The 10,965-nt window shown below is 37.9% G+C and overlaps 1 protein-coding gene across 1 annotated transcript in view; it reads right to left on the bottom strand.

Annotated features, from left to right (window-relative positions):
- Positions 1 to 365: 365 nt before the first annotated feature.
- Positions 366 to 10,965, bottom strand: part of septin10 (septin 10) — an 89,293-nt gene continuing 78,693 nt past the window's right edge. The window contains exons 10-11 of the mRNA XM_072577532.1: positions 8,866 to 8,912; positions 366 to 1,937 (exon numbers count right to left, since the gene is read on the bottom strand). Coding sequence (XP_072433633.1) covers positions 8,906 to 8,912 — 7 coding nt within the window. The 3' untranslated portion in view covers positions 366 to 1,937; positions 8,866 to 8,905. The remainder of the gene's footprint in view (positions 1,938 to 8,865; positions 8,913 to 10,965) is intronic.

Here is a 10,965-nt window from a genome sequence, read left to right as displayed (position 1 = left end):
CATCATTGTCAGATTGTCAATATTGGATGAATTCGTTTTCTCCAGTTAAACACGAGAAGAACTGAAGTTAGTGTTTTTCTTTGTATCCTCACTCACCTATATCAGGTCGAACGCAACCATAAGCGCTGAACACTTTCTTATTCCAGAGTACAGGCACTGGAGGCCAACTGCATTTTACTTCCTGTCCTGTTGTCAGGTCAGCAGAACTCAGTAATCTCAACATAAACTAAGGAATGGAGTTAGAGATACTGCTTTCTGAACATTCAATATGCCATGCCTTACAATTATAAGCAAAGTCATAGGGAAGAAGCCACAATTTTCACCCAAAGGCTTGACTTAAATATAAATAAAACCAAGCATCCAGCTTTCTTTTCAATGTTAAGTTTAATAATTAAAGAAGTTACATTTCAGATGAAACAAAAAGCTGAAATCAAAGTTTTTTTTGTGCAGACTCTCTTCTAAAGTAAGAGAAGCGCAGCCAATAACAATACAAGAGCATGTGGTTTCATCCAAGAGGTGTGTTTGGGGAAAGAGGTTTGAAGATCAAATACCTCCTCTAAAAGGGTAGGAAACAATTTTAGTTATTCTCTTTCAGTATTCAAATTAAGTATGTCCAAAAGCCGATGCATTCAATGCACTTTTAGAGCAACACTGACTGGCACTGTGGTGAGAGAAGTTTTGAGAACCGTGCTTAGAGGTATTAGCAACTGATTATAGTATTGTCTAAAAGAAAAGCCTGCATGCAATCTACAACTACATCAATATTTTGTCACAACTACAGATTGCTATATGGTATTATTGCCAAGTTATAAATAAGAAATGCAAAGATCTCTAAAATGCAACTAAAGTTATGTAGTTGCAATTGCATTACACAATATATTTCTTATACTTGTACCAAAAAGATAAGAAATATTACATTTTAAACATTATCCAAAATTTCATCTCAACTATAAATGATAAATACATTAATACAAACTTCCTATGTTAAAATTCAATCCATGTCAAGCTGAGCCAGCATTTCACCATAATGTTTTTATTTAAACTTACAGAATATGCAATAGCTGGGCACATTTGCTCTTTCATATTCATCCATTTTGCCAGTGCTTATCTGTCAGTTTCATTTGAAATTTCAAATCCATTTCATATAAATAATTTCAAGATTTGACCAATTAATAGTAGCACAGTAAGCCTCAACATCATCACTGGCAAAACAATAGGCAAGACTGGTTTAAGAATTTAAGAAAAAAAAGTGTATGCACCACCAATTTACTCCTATGAGGTAACCCCATCTAGCATTCATATTGTAAACCTTTGTCTTTATATGCAATCACCCGCTAATATTAAATTGGTCCTGCAGAAACCTAATAAAACTGAAGACTTGCTCGAACCTACTGAAGTGACACATGTGCATTTATATGTTTGGTTTAGAAACATTACTTGATTGTGCATGCTCAAGTATATTTAAATGTCAAAATGTTCCTCCCTTCTAGGGGATAGGAAATTTGGCATAGTACCAGCTTAATTCAATTACAAAATTTAAAGAAAATCTTCAAAAGAGATTATAAAAAGGTCTCCAATATATTCAATAATAAAAAAAACTTAGTATTCAGTAATTTTCAGGCACATTAACAAAAAGCAGACAGAGATATACTGAAATCAAATGATAAATACAAAATTTCCCTGAAAGAGACACTTATTAATTAGGCAAAGTCTTGTGTCAACAACCAGGATTATCACCCTTGCTGTTTAAATATATGGCTTATTATACAGCTATGCAGGCAGTGTGTTTGGCACCAACTGGATTATTCATGGGTTAATGCACTGTTTTCATCAATTCAAGCAATCCAGAGGGAAATGGCAGCAAGTAGTAGAATAAAAGTGATCAACTGCACTCAGGCGTGATGCTCTCGAAAACAATTCAATATATGACGACTGACCTAAAAGTGAAAAAATAAATTAGTTTCTCAGAGCAATAAAAGTATGAACTTGTAACATTACAAGTTAACTATTCACTCATTGTAAATATCTATGTCTGGATTGTGTGAAGCTTCAGCATAATTAACAAAAGACAACTGCTAGATTAATTACATGATGTGACAAATAAAAGGTGTATGGAAGATGACAGAAAGACTACCATGACTGACGGATTCTGTGGTAACTGACAACAAAATTTAAGCTTCAATGACTAGATCAGAAACCTTTGCTCTTCAAGAGTTTTCAGATACTGTGCACTTGAATATGCATTTTGCTTAGATACATATATTTACATCTTCCATTGCTATTAATTATTACTACTGAATCACAATCACAAGTTGAAGGTAGAATCAGATGTAATGATATTACAGTTGAACAAAAGCAACTACAGAGGCATAAGCTGACCAGAATTGACTGAGAGAGGAGCCTAACAGGAAAGACAGTGGAACAGCAATGGCAGGAGTTTTTGGAGTAATTTGAAATACACAGCAAAAAGAAACATCCCTATGAAAAAGAAGCATACTAAAAGGAGGACGAGGCAGCCATGGCTGACCAGGGAAGTCAGGGACAGCATAAAAGCAAAAGAGAAAGCATATGATGTGGCGAATGTCAGTGGGAAGCCAGAGGATTGGGAAGCCTTCAAAAGGTCAGAGGACAACTAGCTGGTAATATTAGGAAAGATTGTAAAAGTTTCTTCAGATATATAAAAGGGAAAAAGAGAGACAGAAGTGAACATTGGGCTGCTGGAGAAGTAGTAATGGGGAACCAAGAAATGGCTGAGAACTGCATAAGAACTTTGCATCAGTCTTCACTGTAGAAGACACAATTAATATCCTTTAAAATTCAAAAGAGTTGGATGGCAGAGATAAGTACGCTGGCCAACACCAAGACGGTGCTAGAAAAATGTGAAAGATCTGAAAGTGGATAAATTGCCTGGGTTAGATGGGCTACACCCTAGAGGTTTGAAGGAGATAATGGAGGCTTTAGTGGCAACTTTCAGGTATCACTGGAGTCAGGGAGGGTCTCAGAGGACTCTAAAATCACTAATGTAACCTCCTGTTTAAGAAGGGAATAGGCCAAAGACTGGAAATCATAGGCCGATTAGCCTGACTTCAGTTATAAGATTTTGAGTCCATTGTGAAAGAGAAGATTTATGAATACTTGCAGTGTATGGTAAACAGGGCAAACTCAGCATGGTTTCATCAAGGGGAGGTCATGCCTGATAAATCTGTTAGAATTCTTGGAGGAGGTAATGAGCAGGTTAGAACTAGGAGAGGAGAGTCAATGGATGTTATCTATCTGGACTTCCAGAAGGCCTTAATAAGGTACCACATAGGACGCTGCTGAGTAAGATAAGAGCCCATGTGTTAGAGGCCAGGTACTAGCATGGATAACAGCCTAGCTGCCTGGCAGAAGGCAGAGAGCGGGAATAAAAGTATCCTTCTCAAGATGGAAGTTGGTGACTTAGTGGTGTTCCACAAGGGTCACTGTTAGGACCACAACTTTTAACATTACACTTTAATGGTGTAGATGAAGGAAGTGAGGGCCTTCTGGCTAGATTTGCAGATGATACAAAGATAGGTGGAGGAGCAGGTAGTTTGAGGTGGCGGGGAGGCTGCAGAAAGACTTAGACAGGTTAGGAAAGTAGGCTAAGAAGTGGCAGATGAACTACAACGTGGGAAAGTGTGAGGCCATGCACTTTGGTAGGAAAATAAATAGAGGTATGGACGATTATCTAAATGGGAAGAAAATTCAGAAATCTGAAGTGCAAAGGGATGTGGTATTCCTCGTCCAAGTTTCTCTTAAGGTAAACTTGCAGGTTGAGACAGTAGTTAGGAAGACAGATACAATATCGTCATTCATCTTGAGAGGAGTAGAATATAAAAGCAGGGATGTACTTCTGAGGCTTTATAAGGCTCTGGTCAGACTACATTCAGAATATTATGAGCAATTCTGGGCCCCATAACTCATTAAGGATGTATTGGCCTGGGAGGTTCACGATAATGATTCCAGGAATAAAAGGCTTAACATTAGGAACGTTTGAGGCCTCTGGGACTATACTTGGAGTTAGAAGGATGACAGGGGACCTAGTTGAAGCTTACAGAATACTGAACGGTCTGGACAGAGTGGACGTTGAGAAGACGTTTCCAATGGCAGGAGAGGACCCTAGGGCACAGCCTCAGAATAAAGGGAAGACCCTTTAGAATGGAGATAAGGAGAAACTTCTTCAGCCAGAGAATCTATGGAATTCATTGCCACAGAAGGCTGTGGAGACCAGGTCATAGAGTGCATTTCAAACAAAGATAGATAAGTTCTTGATTGGCAAGGGGATCAATGGTTACAGGGAGAAAGTGGGAAAATGTAATTGAAAACCTACCAGCCATGATTGAATGGCAGAGCAGATCTGATGGGCTGAATGGCCTAATTTCTACTCCTTTGTCTTAAAGTTTTCCACTGTCCTGTACCACCATTAACTCTGCTGGTTCTGTTGTGCAGCTTGCAAGAAGTGATTTTGTGGGCTCAAAGAACTTGACATAGGAGGGAGAGAAGAAGGAATTCTAAAGAATACTTTGTGACAAAGCACATTCTTATAGAACACAATCGCACAATACAATTTTACATTTACAACAACACAGAAGTGTTATTGCATAGAAGGAAGCTTTATGGTCCATCATGTCTACATTGCCACATCAAATGAGCATGATTACCAAAGACTAATCCCCTACTTTGTCCCACAGGCCCTTGCACATTATTTCTAACCAAATAATCAGCCAATACCACTTGAAAGTCTCAATTGAACCTGCTCCCACCAGGCTTCCAGTGCATTCCATACCCTAACTTTTCATTGTCTGGAATGTTTCTCACCTTGCATTTGCTTCTTTTGCAAATCACTTCAAATCTGTATCCTCTGGTTCTTGATTCTTTGCTCCTGTACCCCCTTTAGAATTATACCTTATTTTACATTGAAATTCAATGGTCTTCCTACCAAATCACCTTATACTTCACAGCATTGAGCACCAGATGCCACCTATCCTCTCACTCCACCAACTTGTCTATGTCCTTCAGGAATTCTATCCTGTGTGCCTCAGTTCACAATTCTGCCCAGCTGCGTTTCATCTGCAATTTTCAAAACTGCCCCCTCTACATCAAGATCTACATGATTAATATATCAGGAAAAGCAAATGTCCTAATATTAACCCCTGGGAACACCACACACCTTCCACCAGCTTGAAAAACATCAAATGACCATTATTCTTGTTTCATATCACCCAGTCAATTTTGTATTCATGTTTCTGCTGTGTCGGTTATGCCATAACCTATACAATTTTCATCAAAAGTCAGTTGTGTGGCACTGTCTGGATGCCCACATACACTACATCAGTGTTGCTCATACCAAGCCTTTCTATTACCTCTTCAAAAGCTCTAACAAGTTAGTTAATCACAATTTCACCTTTAAAAAGATTGTTATGTGGAGAGACCAGTGTAGGACTAGAACAAGGAATAGTCCACATACTCCAAAGTGACAGGCATAACTGGGAGCTCATGTAGGGATCCATGGCCACCATCTTTAATCTGAGGAAAGTGGGAGGAGTTAATGACACAGTTATCCCAATCGAGGTTGAGCTCAGCCAGACTTTTGGTGGGGGGGGAAAGAGAGGAAAGAGTGGCGAATTGGGACAGCTCAGGCCTTCTTTCAGAGAAGAAGCAGACAGCCTGGAAACCAATTTTATGGGGGATCCACATGTAAAGGGCTGGTACGTCCATGGTGAAGAGGAAGCAGTTACAGCCCATGAACTGGTGTAAAGCTTCAGAAGAATTGCAGATGCAAGCGGACAGGGAATGCACAAGTGCAGAGAAAAATAGAATTGCAGTAGGAAGAAATAAGTTTTATGGGCAGGAACAGGCAGAAACAGTGGGTCTGCTCAGGCAATCCTGTTTGTGGATTACAGGGTTAGGGTGGAGTGGGGACAGTGGTACATGTAGGCTGTATGCAACTGGGGGACCATCAGCTGGGATGCTGTGTAACTCCATCCTGACTGACTGTTTCTAGATGCTCCACCACCACTGATGTTAAACTGACCAGTTTGTAATTGCTGGCCTTTCTTTAAAAAGGCTGTGATGTTTGCAAGTTTCCAGTTTTCTCTACCTCGAAGTCGAGGCAAGATTGAAAGATTATGGCCAGTCTCCCTGCAATCTCCAAAATCCTTGGATGTATCTCATCTGTTCGTGGTTCCTTGTCAATGTTTTGTGCCAACTGCATCCAATTTTCCTGATCAAATCTGAACCTTTCCAGTGACAAAATAATACAGCATCTCTTTACCAGAGAGAGAAAGTATTCAACCAGCATCTCAATAATGCCTACTGACTCCATTTTGTAAATCCCCTTTCTGGTTACTAACCAGGCCTCCCCTTTTTAACCTTTATTTTATAATTTTCTGACTTTTTATAAATTGATGTGAGAAACAAGTAAATTATTTAGCAATTTATGGATTATCCTAAAAGGTAACTGCTTACCCCCTGAAAACCTATTATTAGAAGAATATAGTTTGAAGAAAGTTAGAGATGAAATAGAAAAAAACAACACAAAAATGTCAGACTTAGATTTCTAAAAAAACATACACATATTTTCTTCCTGAGAGAAGACTGAAACTGCATGAGAGGGTGATATTTAGGGCAAGTTGTGGAAAATATCTTTGCATCAAGAGTGCACTTAATACTTTTAAGGGACTTCTCTGCATATTGACAGGCCACAAGAAAATACTTTGAACATTAATCCCAACTGTTTAAAAAATAATTTTCAATGTTGATTGGAGACAATAAGTTTTTATTCTTCAATAAAATTCAATTTAGAAAACTGTATAGATACAAATATTTTAGATTTGAAAATAATACTTTGCATGTTTAGGTGTTCATTTTGACATTTCCTAGGTCAGAAAATGAAATAAAAACTGAGGAATGAATTTAAATAAGGTGAGTACTGGCATTCTGAAAGTTTATAACATCCACTATACATTCCTCCCTGTAAACAAACATTTCCTTCAATATTCACAATTTTATTCTTTCCTTCTCTTTGCCCATGGTTCTTAGTTAACATAAAATGGCTGCCTATAGTTTTTAGTTGACACAAAAAATGCTAATTGTTAGCTGAAGCAGCCATTTACAGTCTAAATCATAGCAACCAGCTAAGATATAGGGTCTTGTAAAAAAGAAGTCACACAACGGGATCATAAGACACAAAAATGTAGCTAACCACTGCTTATGCAGAGACAATTTTGCTAAGAGATATCAGTCAGAAGCAAACAGAAGCCCTTTTCTCAAGCTAATTCAAAGTTTACTAATTAATATGGGATGAAGAGAAAAAAAACTTGACTCACATTAGTGTTAAGATCTTTCAGATGACTGTAATCACGTATGCCTATATAAATAATTAAGTTTTAAATATAATAGACACTAAAAGGATTTAACTGAATTCCTATGGAGCAACAGCATTTAAGAAGAGGGAGAAGCCCCGAGCCTGTAAACAGGGAGGAATAAATAATAGGTACAGAAGTCAGTAGTATTGAAATATGGTTGAATAAGATGCATTGTGAAAGCCAAAGAATAAGTGATAATGTCTGGTAAACATCAAACTCATGCAATCACATGATTGAACTGATTGCGTTATTGACAGAACGCATATGTAATCACTTTACAATTGTTTGTAATTGCTAAGGTGGGATCTATTCGGCCATTAGGAGAAACCTCATGGAGTTCTCCAACCAATCTGGCTAATGGTCATTGCTCTCCTAACATCATGAAATAAAGGAACACTTGGTCATATATTTCATAGTCAGTACTGGAATCTTACTTTACACAAAATTGGCTAGTAGGTTTCTCTATAGCAATAACAACAATGAAGTACATGTAGAAACATGAAACGCTTCAGCGTATTTAAGATCTAGAATTGCCCTATATAAACTATTTCCTCCTTCTGCCGATGTCCAGGCTAATATCCTTCTCAAGTCATACCATTACCAAAACATTAATTATTATTAGATCTTGCTGTGTGTGAGGTGTTTGCCACATTCATCCAGATAGGACAGTATGATGCAGTAGTTGAGTTGTTCTTTACGTGCAAAACTTTGGCTATTCAGAAACTTTTCATGAAAGAGGATGTCATGATGGCACAGTGGTCAGCACTGCTGCCTCACAGTGCAGCGGTCCCAGGTCAGATTCCAGCCTCGGGAAACTGTCTGTGTGGAGTTAGCACATTCTCCTCATGTCTGCGTGGGTTTCCTCCCACAGTCCAAAGATGTGCAAGTCAGGTGAATTGACCATGTTAAATTGCCCATAGTGTTAGGTACATTAGTAAGAGGGAAATGGGTCTGGGTGGGTTCGTCTTCAGAGGGTCAGTGTGGACTGGTTGGGCTGAAGGGTCTGTTTCCACATTATAGGGAATCTAATCTAATCAATTGTGACCAGCAATACATAAGTAAAGTGCAACTTTCCTTGTTGTATAGTTGATTGAAGCGTGACAAATCCTTCAACGCCATAGCTAAGGAATTTGAAATCTGTGTTTAGATATTAAATATCAATTATATCAATTTACTGGTGGATGAGTATTATCCAGAACTAGAGAAACAAACTGGATTCATATATAGATCTTAACGGATGAAGGTGGAAGCCAGTCTGTGAAGAGGTAAGTTGTGACCCCAAAGATGAAAACCACTTCTCTTTATAATTAAAAATATCTCTATCTTAGAAAATAAATGTTCAGCTCATCATTAAAATTCATACCTGCCATACAGTATTTCCCCGTATAACACCAGATATATTTGGAAAAGTGAGAAAAATACAATTAAATAACTGGTGCATTTGTAGCCACCAGAGTAGTTATTCTAGTCTGCTTACCTTACTGAGCAAGATGAAGCACCACGAAGCAATCAAAAATTTAATAGCTGAGAAAAGAAAGCAAAAAGAAAAATAATTATTAGCAATATATATTTTGACAAATTGATTTTAATAAGTCATTCAAATCAATTTCTAGTTTCACAGACATTGGAAAGGGCTTTATCTATTGCCCCATTGTTTAGTTGAAAGTAAAAGGTGACGCAGTAATTCAAAACAAAACCACAAAATAATAGAACAGGATGGTGATAACCAAAGGTGTGTCAGGATTGGACAAAGCATACAAACTTCAAACTGCATCAGCAGAGTAGGTCAGAGATTACAAAAATGATAAAAAGACGGAACTAAAGGGTATGCATCTGAATGCACACAGCATTCGTAACAAACTGAATGAACTGTTAGAAGATATTTTGAATCCATCTGTTCAGACAGACCTCTGGGACAGGTGGAACTTGAACTAGGGCTTTCAGGCTCTGAAGTAGAATCACAAGAGGCCTCTCTGAATTGGGGACAGTGAGGTCTGCAGATGCTGCCTGACCTGCTGTGCTTTTCCAGCAACACACACTCAGCCCTTCTGGATTGTTAGTCTACACAGAAATGAATACATCACCTGACAACCATGACAGGTAAATGGCTGTAGAGAGACCAAGGCTGGCACCTAAATATTTAAGGGTATGTGGCACTTTGAGAAGTTTGCAATCTTGGTAAAGATGGTATGGTAGATAGCTCTGTTGATTAAGGATGTCATCGTGCAGTACTAAATCATGATCTTAGCTTGAAAGAGCAAAATGAGGAATCAATTTGGACAGAAATAAGAAACAGGTAAGTTAAAATACCACTAGTGTAAGTAATTTATCAGCCCTAACAGTAGTTATATTATGGAGAAAGTACATAGGAAAAAGTTAATTGTTCATGTAAGAATAGGCTACTTTCACTTACATATAGATTGTGCAAATCAGACAGGCAAAGATACCCTAAAAAAATGAAAAGGACAATTTCTTACAAAGATCAAAGAGCTAACCAGGGAGCAGGTTTTCTCACCCTGGTAATGCATAATGAGATAGATTAATCAATAACCGCATCATGAAGAACTCTCTAGTGATAGTGACCATGATCGACATTTACATCTAGCTTGAAGGGGAGAAGTGCGGATCTATGAGCTAAAGGCCCCAGGACAAGATGACCCGCTTTCGAGGATCATAAAAGTGGATGCAGAAAGTGTATATGTATTGATAAGCTTCCAAAATTGGTCAGATTTTGGAAAAAAGGATCACAGCATGTTAGAAAATAGATCATGCAAAAAAAAGGTACAAGCCAGAAATCAATAAGCCAGTTCACCAAATATCAGTCATACAGAAATTGTTAGAATTCATTATTAAGGAAATTATAGACAAATACTTAGGAATCATAATGTGGTCAGGAACAGTCAGCATGGTTTCGTAAAGGTCTTGGGTGTTTAACAAGAATTCTTCGAGGATGTTAAGATGCAAGGTGGATAAAGTGAAATCTGTACATTAAAAGATTACCACACAGGATAACAGCATATAGTGTAGGGGGCAACAAAGGCTAAAGCTTGATTAGCTTTCAGTAAGCATCAGATCAGGGTGAATCTGTTTTTTTCAGATTAGGAAGTTGTAATTAGTGAAATTCCATAAGAATCAGTGCTGGGACTCAGCTATTTACAATGTACATGAATCCTTTGGATGAAAGGACCTAATGTATAGTGGAGGAATTTGTCAAGGACATCAAAATAGATAGGAACGTGGTCAAGAAGATATCAAGAGCCTAGGGATAAAGACAGTTTAAACTAATAGACATAAATTTGGAAAATTCAGTATAATGTGAACTTGTTACTTTGACAGGAAGACTTATCATTGGCGAGAAAAGAGAAGATTGAGGCTGGTAAAGAAGTTAAACAGAGCAAATTAAAATAGACGTGGCAGCCAAGACAGATGAATTAAACTACATCTATTTCAATGCAACAGGCCTAACGGGTAAGGCAGATGAACATAGGGAACAAATAAGAACATACCATAACTATGACAGAAACATGACTGAGTGAGGGACAAAACTGGCAGCTCAATGTTCTGAGGTATAGATGCT

Source organism: Chiloscyllium punctatum, chromosome 9 (assembly GCF_047496795.1).
Source record: "Chiloscyllium punctatum isolate Juve2018m chromosome 9, sChiPun1.3, whole genome shotgun sequence".
Lineage (NCBI taxonomy): Eukaryota > Metazoa > Chordata > Chondrichthyes > Orectolobiformes > Hemiscylliidae > Chiloscyllium > Chiloscyllium punctatum.
This window is presented reverse-complemented; position numbering and strand designations above follow the sequence as displayed.